This window comes from Neoarius graeffei, chromosome 6 (genome assembly GCF_027579695.1).
Source record: "Neoarius graeffei isolate fNeoGra1 chromosome 6, fNeoGra1.pri, whole genome shotgun sequence".
Classification (NCBI taxonomy): Eukaryota; Metazoa; Chordata; class Actinopteri; order Siluriformes; family Ariidae; genus Neoarius; species Neoarius graeffei.
In genome coordinates this window covers 51,048,103-51,065,135 of record NC_083574.1, presented here as the reverse complement: position 1 = coordinate 51,065,135, position 17,033 = coordinate 51,048,103, and the positions used below count along the sequence as shown (strand labels likewise).

At 41.7% G+C, this 17,033-nt stretch overlaps 1 protein-coding gene across 3 annotated transcripts in view; it reads left to right on the top strand.

The window, feature by feature from the left end:
• The window catches only part of tango6 (transport and golgi organization 6 homolog (Drosophila)), an 86,804-nt gene that overhangs the window by 22,315 nt on the left and 47,456 nt on the right, over window positions 1-17,033 (top strand). For all 3 annotated transcript variants that reach the window (XM_060923796.1, XM_060923798.1, XM_060923797.1), the window contains 4 exons: window positions 37-169; window positions 725-831; window positions 11,441-11,603; window positions 11,880-11,953. In XM_060923796.1, the coding sequence (XP_060779779.1) occupies window positions 37-169; window positions 725-831; window positions 11,441-11,603; window positions 11,880-11,953 (477 nt within the window). The remainder of the gene's footprint in view (window positions 1-36; window positions 170-724; window positions 832-11,440; window positions 11,604-11,879; window positions 11,954-17,033) is intronic.

Here is a 17,033-nt window from a genome sequence, read left to right as displayed (position 1 = left end):
GTGCTGTTCATAGTTTATGCTGGTGTACTCCTCCAGGCAATTCCAGGCTCCAGGTTGCCTCAGGCTCCCCCCTGGTTGAGGCGTCTTTGTGGCCAGCTGCTCTCTGAGAGGTTGATGCAGCCACATGGGGTCCAAGCGGTGGTCAGAGCAATCCTGGAGGGATCGGGAGGTAAGAGTGTTGTCGTCAAGATCCTAGTATTGGTGTTAAGGAGACTGTAGTGTGTAGTAATTATCTTCTTTAGTAGATATTGGAGTATAAATAATTTCAGAAAAGCATTAAAGATCCTTGGTGTAGTTCTAGTGTAGTTAAGGCTGTGACTGATTTGAAATGCTTTTCACACTTCTGTAACAGACTATTTTTGTAGGTGGGGAACAGTGCTTTTTTTTATTCATTAAAGTAATTTGGTAAAGTATGGGTATAATAATATAATATTTGGGGAAGCCATGGCCTAATAGTTAGAGAAGCAGCTTTGGAACCAAAAGATTGCTGGTTTGATTCCCTGGACCAGCAGGAGTGGCTGAAGTGCCCTTGAGTAAGGCACCTAACCCCTAACTGTTCCCCAGGCTGCTCTGGGTATGTTGTATGTCACTCTGGATGAAAGAGTGTCTGCTAAATGGCTCTAATATAATGTAATATATGGTTCTACATATTTGTAAAATTTATTGATTTTATGTATTGAATTACCTCAGGATTTTAATTGTGTTCCATTATTTTGTCCACTAGGTGGAGACTCAGATTGGAGAAAATGTGATGCCGTCGCCAAGATACTGGCAACTTGCCCCCAACAGTCACTCTCTGCTGAGAGTTATTACAGTCAAGTGTGCCCACAGGTAAAGATGGGTTTAGTGCTTAAGTGGAAAAATGGCATGGTTTGTTGAAAAATGCCTAACAGGCAGCAGTTAATAAACCTGAATTATACTTGAATAACTGTGTTTTATAAAGAATAACTATGCATATGTGTGGACACACTGTGCTGCCATATGAGCATCATTGTTCCGCTTTTCCCCTGTGTAATTAATGTAAATCTATGAGATTAAGAGGTATAAATGCAGAGTGCAGGTCAGAGCTGAAACATTCCTCGCTGAAACATTCCTAGCTGACAGGTTTCCATATTGACCTCTGAAATGTTACTCATTTCATGCCAGCTGTTCCGAGATGCATATTCGGAGACACAATCATCAAGACGTTCCAGCACTCTCATGCTTATCAAAAGATTTATTTCAAAGTTCACACTCCAACCTTACACCTAAACATTTTTACTATACCGCAGTTTGCATGTTCTCCCCGTGTCTGTGTGGGTTTTTCTCCGGGTACTCCGGTTTACCCCACAGTTAAAAGACATCCAGTTAGGTTAACATGGGGTGGCCTTAGGCTGAGGTGCCCTTATGCGAGACACCTAACCGCCAACTGCTCCCCGGGTGGTTTAGCATGGCTGCCCACTGCTCTGGGTATATGTGTGTGCTCATTGCTCATGTGTGTGTGCACTATTTCAGATGGGTTAAATGCAGAGAGGAATTTCACAAGTGTACGTGTGATGAATAAAGTTGTTGTTCTTCTTTTTCTTGTATACTAAATCGGAAGTTCTAGAACAGAGCGGTCAAACTCATTTTAAGTAACAGGCCTCATTACACTTGCCCCAATGTCAAGTGGGACAGACAAAAATAAGTTTAGTGGATCAGTAACACATCAACAACTCCTCTTAAATGTTCAGTTGTTATTTATCTGAAAGATGCATTTTAAAAGGACTAATGTGTATGTGTGTGTACACATACAACTCCAATTCATCAAGTCAGGTTTATTTCTATAGCGCTTTTAACAATAGACATTGTCGCAAAGCAGCTTTACAGAATTTTAATGACTTAAGACGTGAGCTAATTTTATCCCTAATCTATCCCCAATGAGCAGCTTGTGGCGACGGTGGCAAGGAAAAACTCCCTCAGACAACATGAGGAAGAAACCTCGAGAGGAACCAGACTCAAAAGGGAACCCATCCTCATTGGGTGATAACAGACAACGTGATTATAACATTTTTAACAGTTTTTTTTTTTTTTTTCCCAAGGTTTCTTTATTGATTTTTCTAAGAGTAAATACAAAGGTATAGGATATGTCCAAAACACAATAAGTGATGCAATTTGTGGAGCTGACATTAGGAATGATACCACACCTTGATTATAAAGCAGCAGATCAACAATAAAAGAACAAACCCTACCTTGCCCCCCCCCCCCCCCCCCCCAACAAACCATATATGGTACACAGTTTAACACAAAATAACCAAAACATGACATGAATAAATAAATTAATAATAATAATAAATCTATAATAAAACCTAGATAAAATAAATAATAATTAAAAAAAACACGGGCGGCACGGTGGTGTAGTGGTTAGCGCTGTCGCCTCACAGCAAGAAGGTCCTGGGTTCGAGCCCCGGGGCCGGCGAGGGCCTTTCTGTGTGGAGTTTGCATGTTCTCCCCGTGTCCGCGTGGGTTTCCTCCGGGTGCTCCGGTTTCCCCCACAGTCCAAAGACATGCAGGTTAGGTTAACTGGTGACTCTAAATTGACCGTAGGTGTGAATGTGAGTGTGAATGGTTGTCTGTGTCTATGTGTCAGCCCTGTGATGACCTGGCGACTTGTCCAGGGTGTACCCCGCCTTTCGCCCGTAGTCAGCTGGGATAGGCTCCAGCTTGCCTGCGACCCTGTAGAAGGATAAAGTGGCTAGAGATAATGAGATGAGATAAAAAAAAAAAACACAAAACAAACAAAAAAAAACAGCAATAACAAGTACATACACAAAGCCTGCAACCTTGAAAATATATTACCACAGTAGTCTATTGTCTGTAAAGTGTACTCACAGTTCTAGTCTGTCACAGAGGGGAGGTTCAAGTCGTCAATGTAGTCAGACAAATATCCCCACGTTTTAGTGAACTTGCGGGTAGAGCCCTTCATGCTCCATCTTATTTTTTCTATTTTCATAAAATAAAGGATATCTTTAATCAGGGAACTGAATGAAGGGGTGTTAGGAGACTTCCACCTCAGCAGAATTAGACGCCTTGCTACTAGAGTGATAAATGCAACAAAATCAGCTTTATATGAGGATAGGGAGATTGTAGAGGGAAGAACACCAAACAACGCAGTAAACGGAGAAGGAGGAATTGTTTGTTCGAATACGTATGACAGGATATCAAATACCTTGGACCAGTATTCAGATAGTTTGGGACAGAACCAGAGTGTATGTGCCAGTGTCGTAGGTGCTGAGTGACACCGCTCACATGTGGGGTCAATGTCAGGAAAAAAACGGTTCAAGTTAACCCTAGTCCAGTGAACCCGGTGGACAATCTTACATTGAATGACGCCATGTTTAGCACATATTGATGATGAATGTACTCGTTGCAAGATTAATTCCCATTCAACATCTGGGATCTCCTCTCCAAGATCCTCCTCCCATTGAGTCTTAATTGGATTGAGAGTGACAGGTCGTAAGGCATACATTCTATTATAAATAGAGGATATCATTCCCCTCACATTAGGAAGAGGTATTACAAGGGAGTCAATGGGGTTAGCAGATGGCACATTAGGGAAATTGGGATATAAGGATTTCACAAAGCTGCGTATCTGTAAATATCTAAAGAAATGTGATGCAGGTAAGGAATATTTTTCAGACAATTGTTGAAATGATGCAAATACCCCATCTATATACAGATCCTTTAAAGATTTGATACTTAACCTAGACCATAAGGACCATGCTCCATCAATCAGTGAAGGTGGAAAAACTAAATTTGAAGTGAGAGGAGAGAGGATGGAAATATCACACAGATTGAAATGCTTTCTGAACTGGTTCCAAATTCTCATTGAGGTTTTAACACAAATATTTTTAGTGTATGGAGACAGAGAAAATCTGAGAGGGGAGTACAATAAGGCCTTCAAAGAAGTGGGTTTACATGATAAAGCTTCCATCTGAAGCCAGGTAGGCTGTGGACTGAGAGTGTCTAAATGCAACCAGAAGTGCAAGGTTCTAATATTGGCAGCCCAATAATCGTACTGTAAATTAGGCAATGCCATGCCTCCAAGTCTCTTAGGCCTTTGGAGGAGCGCTTTACGAATTCTGGGTGTTTTTCCGTTCCAGACAAATTCTGTTATTACGTTCTCAATCTTACGAAAAAATGTTTGCGGGAGGAATATGGGGATGGTCTGGAAAAGATAGGAGAACTTAGGTAGGGTGTTCATTTTAACAGAATTAATTCTAGCCGGCAGTGATGGGGTAAAATTGACCACCTTTCAAAGTCATTTTGTACACGGGATAGCAAACTTGCAAAATTAAACTTAAACAAGTCCTGAAACTTTTCTGTGACCTGCACTCCCAGATAAGTAAATCTGTGATTTGCTATCTTAAATGGAAAAGTGTGAGTAGGATATGCTCGAGCTGCAGCATTTATAGGGAAAAACTCACTCTTACTAAGATTTAATTTGTAGCCTGATATAGAGCCAAATGCTGTGAGGGACTGAAGTGCAGCAGGTATGGATGTGGAGATGTTTGACACACAAAGCAGAAGATCGTCAGCATAAAGTGACACCTTGTGTTCTATACCTGATCTAGACATGCCCGCAATATCTTGGTTGGATCTAAGGAGGATAGCCAGAGGTTCAATTGCTATAGCGAACAAAAGTGGGCTTAAAGGGCATCCTTGTCGAGTGGAACGGTGTAGGCGGAAGTATTCGGAGAAGTTATTATTAGTCCTGACAGAGGCCTTTGGAGCAGAGTATAACAACTGAACCCAGGTGGTAAATTTTTGTCCAAGACCAAATTGTTGCAAAGTGTGAAACAGGTACGGCCAGCCCACTCTGTCGAATGCTTTCAGAGCATCAAGAGAAATCAGGGCTTCGGTGGTGGTGGATGAGGGTTGACTATAAATAATATTATAAAGGCGCCTTAGATTGTAAAATGAATGCCTATGTCTAATGAACCCTGTCTGATCTGGGGATATGATGGTCGGCAGTATAGGGTCTAAGCGAAGTGCTAACAGTTTAGAAAGTAGTTTTAGGTCCACATTCAACAAGCTGATGGGCCGATATGAGGCACAGTCCAGTGGGTCTTTGTTTTTTTTAAGAATCAAAGATATAGTGGCATGATTGAGAGTGGGTGGGAGAGTATGGTTTTCAAAAGATTCATTGTATATATCGACAAGCAAAGGGGCCAATAATGGAAAAAATGCTCTATAAAATTCTACTGGGTAGCCGTCAGGCCCTGGACATTTACCGCCCTGCATTGAAGCCATTGCAATCTTAAGTTCTTCCATCAGATAGAGGTTGGTCTAAACTACTAACCGCCTCCTCATCCACCTTTGGAATGTCCAAGGAATCAAAAAAGAGATCAAATTCAGAAGAATCTGGTGTGTGCTCTGGAGTGTATAGCAAGCTGTAGTAATCCTTAAAGCAATCATTAATTTCTTTTGGGTCCGTTGTTGGCCCTGTAGGGGTCCTAATTTGGAGTATTTGGTGGGAAGATGCTTCTTTTTTGAGTTGGTGCGCAAGCAGCCGTCCCGCCTTATCACCCTGTTCATAATACTTACATTTAGACCTAAATAGCATTTCTTCCTCCCTCTGTGTAGAACAAATGTCAAAGTTTGCTTGTAAGGTAAGGCGTTCTTTATATAAATCAGGGGAAGGATTGGCTGCATATAGCCTGTCAGTTTCCCCAATTTTCGCTATCAGCTTAGACAGTTCGTCCTCTCTTGTTCTCCTCTCAAATGCAGTATATGAAATAATATTCCCTCTGAGATGTGCTTTCAATGTCTCCCAAAGAGTGGAAGCAGAGATATCAGGAGTTTTATTAATTTCTACAAACATTTCAATCTGTGCAGATATAAACTGGAGAAATTTTTCACTAGATAACAAGCGTGTGTTTAATCGCCAAGGAGGACGAGTAGAGTTAAGTCCCTGAAAGGCTATTGTTAAAGAAATTGGTGCATGGTCTGATATTACTATTGGATTGTAGGTTACAGATTTGACAGAGGGCAGTAAATTATTTTGTATTAAAAAGTAGTCAATACGTGTAAATGTCCGGTGGACAGGAGAGAAAAATGAATATTGTTTACTATTTGGATACAGAAAGCGCCATGGATCAGATATGTGAAGTTCCTCCATAATGGATTTAATTAATTGTGCAGATCTGGATGAGGAGTGTGTTTTGGTTGAGGATCTATCAAGGGCTGGGTTGATCCAGCAGTTAAAGTCCCCTCCAAGAATGAGAGAATGTGTTGCAACATCTGTGAGCTTAGAGAAAAAAGTTTTGAAAAAATTATGATCGTCCCAATTAGGCCCATAAATATTTGCAAGGATAAGTGGAGTATTATGTATTTTGCCAGTGACAACAACATACCTCCCATTTGGATCTGCTAGAACATTAGAACAGATAAAAGGGACTGACTTGTGTATGAGAATAGCTGTACCCCTCGCCTTGGCCTGAAATTTTGAGTGATATATTTGACCTATCCATTTTTTTCTCAATCTAATATGGTCCACCACTTTTAGATGTGTCTCTTGTAAATAAACTATATGTGCCCCTAATTTACGAAGATGACCCAGAACTTTGTTACGTTTCATTGGTGCATTTAGACCCCTGCAATTCCAGCTGACAAAATTAAGCTCATTCCTATTGAACTGTTGCATATGACATGTTTGATAAGGCATTGAAAAGTAAGCTACTGCAGGTTGTCAACACAAGTGAAAAAATATTTAAGCAGGCATAAAGAAAAACAAAAACACACAAGATTAAAGAATAAAGGAAAACACAAACAAAAAATGTTAAAATACACCCCTCCCTTGCTAAAGCGTCAACTGAACATAACGCGCGCTTACCCCCCCTTAAACTCGACGAACACACTGAAGTAGCATAATTGCTCATGCTCATTCCAGGGCCGCCTACGTGCCGTAGAGGCCAGTGACTTCACTTAAATGGGTAATTCAAACAAGTGGCAAATAAGAACCATAACAGCATTTCAGTATATAGACTGAGTTATGACATAAATCAGATAACTTAAATAAGTTAACCTGTCGCATATTTTGGAAGAAGAAAATAGTTCACTCGGTTATTTCCTCACCATCGGCAGTATTATCTGTGTCGGGTAGTCCAAGGGGTTTAATGGACTTGATAAACTCTCCGCGGCCGAGGGGTCGTCGAATTTGTGCAAAGTTCCATCAGGCAGCGTTATTTTCAGCAGGGCTGGAAACACCAGCCTGAATTTCACCTCCTTGATGGAACGAAGCAGGCGTTTTGCCTCCCTGAACTCTCCGCGTTTGTTGGCCACAGCAGCTGTGTAGTCAGGGAAAAGCAACACTCTCCTGTCTTGGTAGACGACTGGGGAAAGCTCTCCGGCCCTGTGTAGAATCCGGTCCCGATCTTGATAGTAGTGTAGGTGAATGATGAACGGTCTGCGAGGATCATCTTTCTTGGGCTTCTGGCGTAAACTGCGGTGCGCTCTGTCCACGATAGGTTTATGGTCGAGTTTGAAAATATCCTGCAACAGTCCAGAGACAAATTCGGTCGGGTTTGGGCCCTCCACATTCTCCGGTATTCCAACCAGTCTAACATTATTTCTTCTCGAACACCCCTCCAGATCCTCGCATTTAGCAGTCAGCTGCGACACTTGCGTTTTCAGAGTTTGCACGACATTCTCCAACTCGCTTAAGCGATCACCCTGGTCTGAAGCAGCATGTTCCAACTCCCTGATAGTGCCCTCGTGTGTGTCCACTTTTTGTTGCAATGGTGTTATCGCACTTCTCAGTTCGGTTCTTACTGTTGCAATCTCCGATCTCAGTTCAGTGGACAGCGAGTCGATTTTACCACATATGTCGTCCCTGATAGCATTCATCATCTCCTGTAGCGAGCTAGCATCCACCTCGCCGACTTGTGAAGGGCTCTTTTTGGATTTCCCCGAATCTTTCTGTCGTGAAGTAGCCATAACTCAGTCGAATGATCTCTAAACTTGTTAATAATACGATAGAAATAGCTGTACAGTCGAATATTCCGCCGAAATAAGTTACAAATAGGTCACATAGCCTCAGAGCACTGAAGCACACGTCCTACATGTTCTGTGTCCACGTGCGCCCCCCCCCCCATTTTTAACAGTTTTAACACGAAGTCTGTTTTGTTGAAGTTATAAACTGTTCATTGATGGAAACTTGAGTGCAAAACTGTTCATGACAACTGCAGTCCTAAAGTTAGCAAGTCAACTGTAGTCCTAAAGTTAGCAAGTCAACTGTAGTCCTCAGCCATAAAAGCATTACTGTAAGTGTCCAGAGCGTCTTCCAAGTGTGACTTTCAGCTGTCCATATGGGGCCGTCCTCTACAGGAGCGATATGATGAGACTCCAACCAGACACAGGGCACCAGGATGGATCAGGCAGGTCCGAGGAGCAGAAGAGGTCAGCATCTCGATCTGACCTCAAGATGCTGACCATCTCGATTGACATGTAACTCAAAGGGGGAGGGGGGGAGAGAAAGAGAGAGAAAACACAGGTTGTTCGGTATGCCCAATGTCACCAGATGAGTAAGAACAGGATACATTTTGTGCTGAGCGCAAGCAGGGACGCTGGCAAAACTAACTATGACAGCATAACTAAAAGGGGAGAGCCAGAAGGTAACACAGGCATGAGGGAGCCCCGGGACATAAAGCAGCAGCCACTACACCATCAACAAACTCAAGTGAGCAAGTGAGTGGGGGACTGACAGCATTCATGCATCCCAGCTTACCAAAACACTCTATGACTGAGGACCCTCCAGATCTACTCCTTTCCCTAATAAAATTAACAAAAGACTTGACTAAACAGATATGTTTTCAGCCTAGACTTAAACGCTGAGACTGTGTCTGATTCCCGAACACTACTTGGAAGGCTGTTCCATAACTGTGCGGCTTTATAAGAAAAGGCTCTGCCCCCTGATGTAGCCTTCACTATACGAGGTACCAGCAGATAGCCTGCACCTTTTGATCTAAGTAGGCGTGGCGGGTCCTAGAGGACCAGAAGTTCGCTCAGGTACTGTGGTGCGAGACCATTCAGTGCTTTGAAGATCAGTAGTAGTATTTTATAAACAATACGAAATTTGATTGGGAGCCAGTGCAGTGTGGATAAGACTGGGTGATGTGATCATATTTTCTAGTTCTAGTAAGGACTCTTGCTGCTGCATTTTGAACTAACTGGAGCCTGTTTATGCACTTATTGGAACATCCAGACAGTAAGGCATTACAGTAGTCCAACCTGGAGGTAACAAAAGCATGAACTAGTTTTTCCGCGTCATGTAGTGACATAAAATTTCTTATCTTAGCGATATTTCTGAGATGAAAGAAAGCTATCCGGGTAATATCGATATGAGTTTCGAATGAAAGACTGGGGTCAATAATCACCCCGAGGTCTTTTACTGCTGCACGTGAAGAAACAGAAAGGCCATCCAGAGTTACTGTGTAATCAGAAAACTTACTTCTAGTTGCATGTGGTCCGAGTACAAGTATTTCAGTCTTGCCAGAGTTAAGCAGAAGGAAGTTAATAAGCATTTAGTGTCTAATGTCCTTCACACATTCCTCAATTCTATTAAGCTGGTGTCTCTCATCTGGTTTTGCAGAAACTTACAACTGTGTGTCATCAGCATAACAGTGGAAACTAATACCATGCTTACAAATAATATCACCCAGAGGTAACACATATAAAGAAAAAAGTATATATATAAAAAAAAACAGTGGCTACGGTTTTTTCAAATTATAGTTTTAGCATATACTATTTTGCGTAAGTATTCACCCACATTGTCCATAACCGTTTATCCTGTGCAGGGTCATGGGCAAGCTGGAGCCTATCCCAGTTGACTATGGGCGAGAGGCGGAGTCCACCCTGGACAAGTCACCAAATCATCACAGGGCCGACACATAGGTGGGGTTTACATTAGACCGTATCAGCGGATCATCAGATTAACGTTTTTAAAACGATTAGTGTGCACACAGCAACGCCAATACACGATTTGCGTGCACACAGCAACGCCAATACACGGATACGCTCGGCTCCGCAGGCATCCTGCGCTCCAAATCACTCCGCCCTGAACAGCGAGTGCCCTCTGGAGGGTGCGCACTCCGGCCCTGCGCAGCTCACAGAGCGCGCGAGTGAAGTGCACGAGCAGTGATTCGGGACTGAGCCGCTGTGTGTGTGATCTCAGTGCATGTCGGGCATGCGCGTCACTTACCACTTGCAAGTGGAAGGATGGCAAGCCTAAAGACAATCATAACTACACAATGGGCAGTATTTGCATCAGTATTCGCAGTATTTTCATACTTTTATACTCTTTAATGAAAGGTGATACAAGGCGGAAGTCCGCGCCGTTTTTCAGCAGTCGTGTCACATGACCAACGCCAGCGAATCAGGAAGGTGGATGTCACAGTGACGTTGTCCAATGACGACGCCAGCTAGAGCTCAGCACAGCGTATCCGCGTATCCTCAATGTTTACACAGCACCGGACCAGACACGATCTGGATTGAATACATGGACCCTGACGGATTCCCGTTTCCCGGCGTTTCCAGGCGTTTTAATGTAAACGGACAGTGCATCCGCGAAGAAAAAGAGACAGATACGGTCTAATGTAAACTTGGCCATAGAGACAAACAGCCATTCACACTCACAGCCACACACATTAGAGCTATCAATTAGCCTAACCTGCTTGTCTTTGGGGGAAACTGGAGCACCCGAAGGAAACCCACGCAGACACGGGGAGAACATGCAAACTCCGCACAGAAAGCCCCCCCCATCAGCCACTGGGCTTGAACCCAGAACCTTCTTGCTGTGAGGCAACAGTACTAACCACTACACCACCACCCACATTTTGTAGTATTAAAACCTAGACAGAAACAAACTTTATTTTTATTTATTTAGGGTTTTTTTTTATTCAGTTACGGCACACAAAGGGATTTTAAATTAGAACATAAATTATAAATTAATTTGGTGGCTATATTCGAAGGTTATTGGACTGGTCCCACCCCATGGGCCATATATTTTGACCCCCATGATCTAGAAGGCTAGTATGTAGGATATGCTTTTATGTATGTAAACAGTATGCATAAAAGTTGTCTAGAATAGTACATAAATGTGTCATTTGAGGCACAGGTATACTATGTTTAATCTGTTGTTGATATCATATCACATGGAGCTATACACTGCTGTTGCACCATATGGATGACAAAAAAAAAAAGATGCACAATGCTTCCATCTTGCATACACATGGTTAGAGTCATGCTTAACTCCCATCTCGGACGCTAACCACTTATCATATGCCCCCGCTTCATTTTGTAGGATTTCAGTGACCTATAATGTCAGGAGCTAAAAAATCCTGATATGTTGTGTTGATAATCTCACTACTTTGGAATTCTATTACGCTTTTGTTCTCTAATTACATTACCATGCTGTGTTTAGGTTCTAGATCTACTCCATTTTAAGGACAAGATAACAGCACTGCAGTTCCAGCGAGTGGCCACCAGGACGGCGCTCACCATGGTGCAGGATCAGCCTGAGTTTGCCCAGCGCTTCTTACTGTCTCCTCTCCTCTCACCTTTACAACACTGTGCATCAGTCCCAGGTGTGTGTGTGTGTGTGTGTGTGTGTAAAGACTGCAGTTTTCTTTAAATAGCTTGTGACTGATTGAGTATAGATTTCTCTGCTGTTAAAATGTCCAGCAAGGGCTGCAGTTATGTGACTGACTGTGCCACATCATCACTGTGTATGAGTTGTAAACCTTCACTGGGGTGGACATTGAATCTTTTCAGTGAATAGAATAGAATAGAAACGTTAAACTGTTTTGACTCTTAACATTTTCCATTACTGTGTATATATATATATTTTTTTCATATTTTAGAGGCAGCAAGTGTTCCAGGAGAGGATGTTGTACCTGAGTCAGAGCTAACCTGTTGTATGGAGGATGTATATAAAGTGAGAAACACATTGTTTTATGATTGCAATATCATAAATCACAGTAACCTAGTGACACATTGTAACCTCAACATCAACTGCCAGATGTTTCCTGTAGAGCTGGGTGATCAGCTGTTATTTTTCTGATGCTAAGATTTAACTTTTTTTAATTGATTTTACTTCTAAAAAGTTAATAATGTAGCTATAATGCTACTAGTCATGTCTCTTAGGTGCAGATACATTCTGTTTCTCTCTCTAGCTGCCAAATTTGTACTGGATTACTTGGTACTATTTAGTACATCTGTCCAGGGATGAGAATTTTCCGCCGATCGGCGGATTTCCGACTTTTTCAGACCAAAATGATCGTTTTGGAGATCGATGTAAATCCGTTGAGAAATTTTCGGGGGTGGTATGGTCAACGATCTGTGGTCACCTTATAACGTCTTGATTCTTGGTGGGCTCCGGGTTAACACACTCGAGTCTTTCGACATGTCGTAATTAACGTTCACTTTTGCGACAGTGTTCGACTTATTTGCGGGAGAATTTTCGGGAAATCGCGTGCAGTGTATAAACACAAGTACGCATGCTCTCCACGCGTGGCTTGCAATCGCCGTTCACCGACCATGCACACTGTTTGACGATACGCATTGGTAACATCGGAAAGACACGTATTCAGGCGGGATATTTTAGCATATCGACAATGGCAAAAGTCCTAGATAAGAAAGAAGAGGATCGAGCGAGGGAGATTGATAAAGGTGCAGGAATAAAGAACTGTTTTCGATCGGCTTGGTTAGAAAGAACACTGAATGTCGAGATCACAACGAAGCTCGGTGATCACATATGGAAAATAGACGTCCCAGGAAAAGTACTTTGCTCATTGTGTTCTGACATGATAAACCACACTAGTAGAGGGACAAGGACTATCGAACTTCACATATACACCAAAAGACACAAAGGTAGGTTGAAAATTATTTTGCCTGTTCAGTGATTCATTATATTATTTATAATGTATATTGCACGAATCAATGCCATGGTGTTTGTGTAATATATATATCTCAAATACATGTCATATAGGGCGGCACGGTGGTGTAGTGGTTAGCGCTGTCGCCTCACAGCAAGAAGGTCCAGGTTCGAGCCCCATGGCCGGCGAGGGCCTTTCTGTGTGGAGTTTGCATGTTCTCCCCGTGTCCGCGTGGGTTTCTTCCGGGTGCTCCGGTTTCCCCCACAGTCCAAAGACATGCAGGTTAGGTTAACTGGTGACTCTAAATTGACCGTAGGTGTGAATGTGAGTGTGAATGGTTGTCTGTGTCTATGTGTCGGCCCTGTGATGACCTGGCGACTTGTCCAGGGTGTACCCCGCCTTTCGCCCATAGTCAGCTGGGATAGGCTCCAGCTCGCCTGCGACCCTGTAGAACAGGATAAAGCGGCTAGAGATAATGAGATGAGATGAGACATGTCATATATATAAGTGTATCTTTTATAAATGGGGTTAGCTTATCTAATGTAGCATGTTGGGGAGAATCATAGTATCGTATCTATATTTCTGATAAAATTTAGGTATGATACCATGTATAACTCTCCTACTTACTGCTCATTTCATAGTCAAGTCAACTTTATTGTCAAATATGCTATACATGCTTGACATACAGCACAGATGAAATTACAGTCCTCTCTGACCCTTGGTGCAAACAGGCAATGCAATAAATAAAAAATAGAATAATTGAAATAAACAACACAAACAGTATAAACACTCAGTATACAGTGGTGCTTGAAAGTTTGTGAACCCTTTAGAATTTTCTATATTTCTGCATAAATATGACCTAAAACGTCATCAGATTTTCACACAAGTCCTAAAAGTAGATAAAGAGAACCCAGTTAAACAAATGAGACAAAAATATTATACTTGGTCATTTATTTATTGAGGAAAATGATCCAATATTAAATATCTGTGAGTGGCAAAAGTATGTGAACCTTTGCTTTCAGTATCTACTGTGACCCCCTTGTGCAGCAATAACTGCAACTAAACGTTTCCAGTAACTGTTGATCAGTCCTGCACACCGGCTTGGAGGAATTTTAGCCCATTCCTCCGTACAGAACAGCTTCAACTCTGGGATGTTGGTGGGTTTCCTCACATGAACTGCTCACTTCAGGTCCTTCCACAGCATTTCGATTGGATTAAGGTCAGGACTTTGACTTGGCCATTCCAAAACATTTACTTTATTCTTCTTTAACCATTCTTTGGCAGAACGACCTGTGTGCTTAGGATTGTTGTCTTGCTGCATGACCCGGCTTATCTTGAGACTCAGTTCATGGACAGATGTCCTGACATTTTCCTTTAGAATTCGCTGGTATAATTCAGAATTCATTGTTCCATCAATGATGGCAAGCTGTCCTGGCCCAGATGCAGCAAAACAGGCCCAAACCATGATACTACCACCACCATGTTTCACAAATGGGATAAGGTTCTTATGCTGGAATGCAGTGTTTTCCTTTCTCCAAACATAACGCTTCTCATTTAAACCAAAAATTCTATTTTGGTCTCATCCATCCACAAAACATTTTCCAATAGCCTTCTGGCTTGTCCACGTGATCTTTAGGAAACTGCAAACGTGCAGCAATGTTCTGTTTGGAGAGCAGTGGCTTTCTCCTTGCAACCCTGCCATGCACATCATTGTTGTTCAGTGTTCTCCTGATGGTGGACTCATGAACATTAACATTAGCCAATGTAAGAGAGGCCTTCAGTTGCATAGAAGTTACACTGGGGTCCTTTGTGACCTCGCCGACTATTACACGCCTTGCTCTTGGAGTGATCTTTGTTGGTCGACCACTCCTGGGGAGGGTAACAATGGGCTTGAATTTTCTCCATTTGTACACAATCTGTCTGACTGTGGATTGGTGGAGTCCAAACTCTTTAGAGATGGTTTTGTAACCTTTTCCAGCCTGATGAGCATCAACAACACTTTTTCTGAGGTCCTCAGAAATCTCCTTTGTTCGTGCCATGATACACTTCCACAAACATGTGTTGTGAAGATCAGACTTTGATAGATCCCTGTTCTTTAAATAAAACAGGGTGCCCACTCACACCTGATTGTCATCCCATTGATTGAAAACATCTGACTCTAATTTCACCTTCAAATTAACTGCTAATCCTAGAGGTTCACATACTTTTGCCACTCACAAAGATGTAATATTGGATCATTTTCCTCAATAAATAAATGACCAAGTATAATATTTTTGTCTCATTTGTTTAACTGGGTTCTCTTTATCTACTTTTAGGACTTGTGTGAAAATCTGATGACGTTTTAGGTCATATTTATGCAGAAATATAAAAAATTCTAAAGGGTTCACAAACTTTCAAGCACCACTGTAAACATAGGGGGACGGGGGGGGATTGTTTGCATGTGCTGCGTGGGAGCGTCTGCCCAAATTTTTTAGGCCGAGATGAACTTATAGTTTTTGATTTAAAAAAAATTTCCAATATGTAATGCCCATTGTACATGCCTGTTCTTTAATTCAAAATCACCATCTCGATCTTCAAATTGACCGTATGGTATCTGTATTGCATTACACAACATCCTGTCCAGATAAAACCTACGGTAGTTAGTACACACAACAGTTGAAAGGGAAGTGATGAGTGATGTTGAATGTTGCCTGCTTAATATGCAAGCGCTCCTGCTACCATGATAACATCAGAAGAAAGATTAAGAGAATTACTATATGATAGAACTTTTTTCTGGTTTGCACTTCATTTTAAAGGATTAGAGTATTCAAAGACATGAATAGCAAAAATGCAGAAGTATAATACTGTAGAGCTCGTTTATATTAAAAGATGCATTGATTTTTTGAAATCATCAAATGTGAATTGATTAAAAACAAGTCTCTTGTACCATATTAATCATTTTCACCTGGTAGTCCACCAAGAAGGGGAATTTATTTCCAAATAAATTGCAACTTTTTGCTGATAAAATTAATGGTTTTGGGGTAAAAAAAAAAAAACAGCCAAAAATCATTAGCTCCCGCCCCCTGCCACTGGGGCTCTGCCCCTGGGCCCCGCTGGGTGCCTGCGTCCCCCAAACCCCCGTCTTTTTTCAGACTTTTTTAATATTTTTCATTCTCATCCCTGATCTGTACAGTCACCGACCACTTTATTAGGATCACTAGTACGCTTTCTCATTCAATCAGCCAATCGTGTGACAGCCACACTGCATAAAAACATGCAGATAACAGGTCAAGAGCTTCAGGTAATATTTACATCGAACATCAGAATGGAGAAAATGTCTGATCTCAGTGGCCATGGCAGGGTTTGGTTACAGGCTTACTGAAACTGAACAATTAAAGTTTGGAAAAACATCACCTGGTCTTTTTCCGCTCTTCAGTGGCCAGTTTCTAAGAGTCTGTGCCCACTGTAGCCATGGATTCCTGTCCTTAAATACTCAAACCAGCTCATCTGGTGCTTTTTCTTCATCTCTGATGTTTGATGTGAACTCTAATTGAAGCTCTTAACCCACAGCTGTACGAGTTTATTAATTGTTGTGCTGCAGTGCAATTGGCTCATTGGATAATTGCATGAATGAGTAGGTGTACTGCTGTTCCTAATAAAGTGGCTGGTGAGTACATATATAATCGCCACATAATTCTCAAAGGGGGATTTAGCAAAACTACTTATTAACAGCTTTAAATGTTGCTCATTTATTTTCCTGTAATAATAAACAATTATTCATCAAAGGCGAAGTGAATATCGGTGAATAATAACCGAGATGAAGCTTAAAAAATAAAAACAAAAAAAGTATTTAAAAAAATATTTCAGCTTCAAAAGCAGCATGCAAATGTAATAAAGATGTGTGCAGACTTCCGTCTCTTATCTATGCCAACTCAGATGAAATACTTTGTTTTGAAATAGATAAAATAGATCACAGTTCCACCTTACCTTGGAATAGTTTTAGACCGAACTTCGTAGCATCTTTAGTCCTTTTAGGAGCAGCATTTTCTTTCATAACGTGTAATTGTTCCTCACTTACGGTGACAAAGCGATTGGCCGCCATTTTGCTGAGTCGCTCGAGGTGATTGGTCTAGAAATTCGGACTATTTCTCAATAATCAGC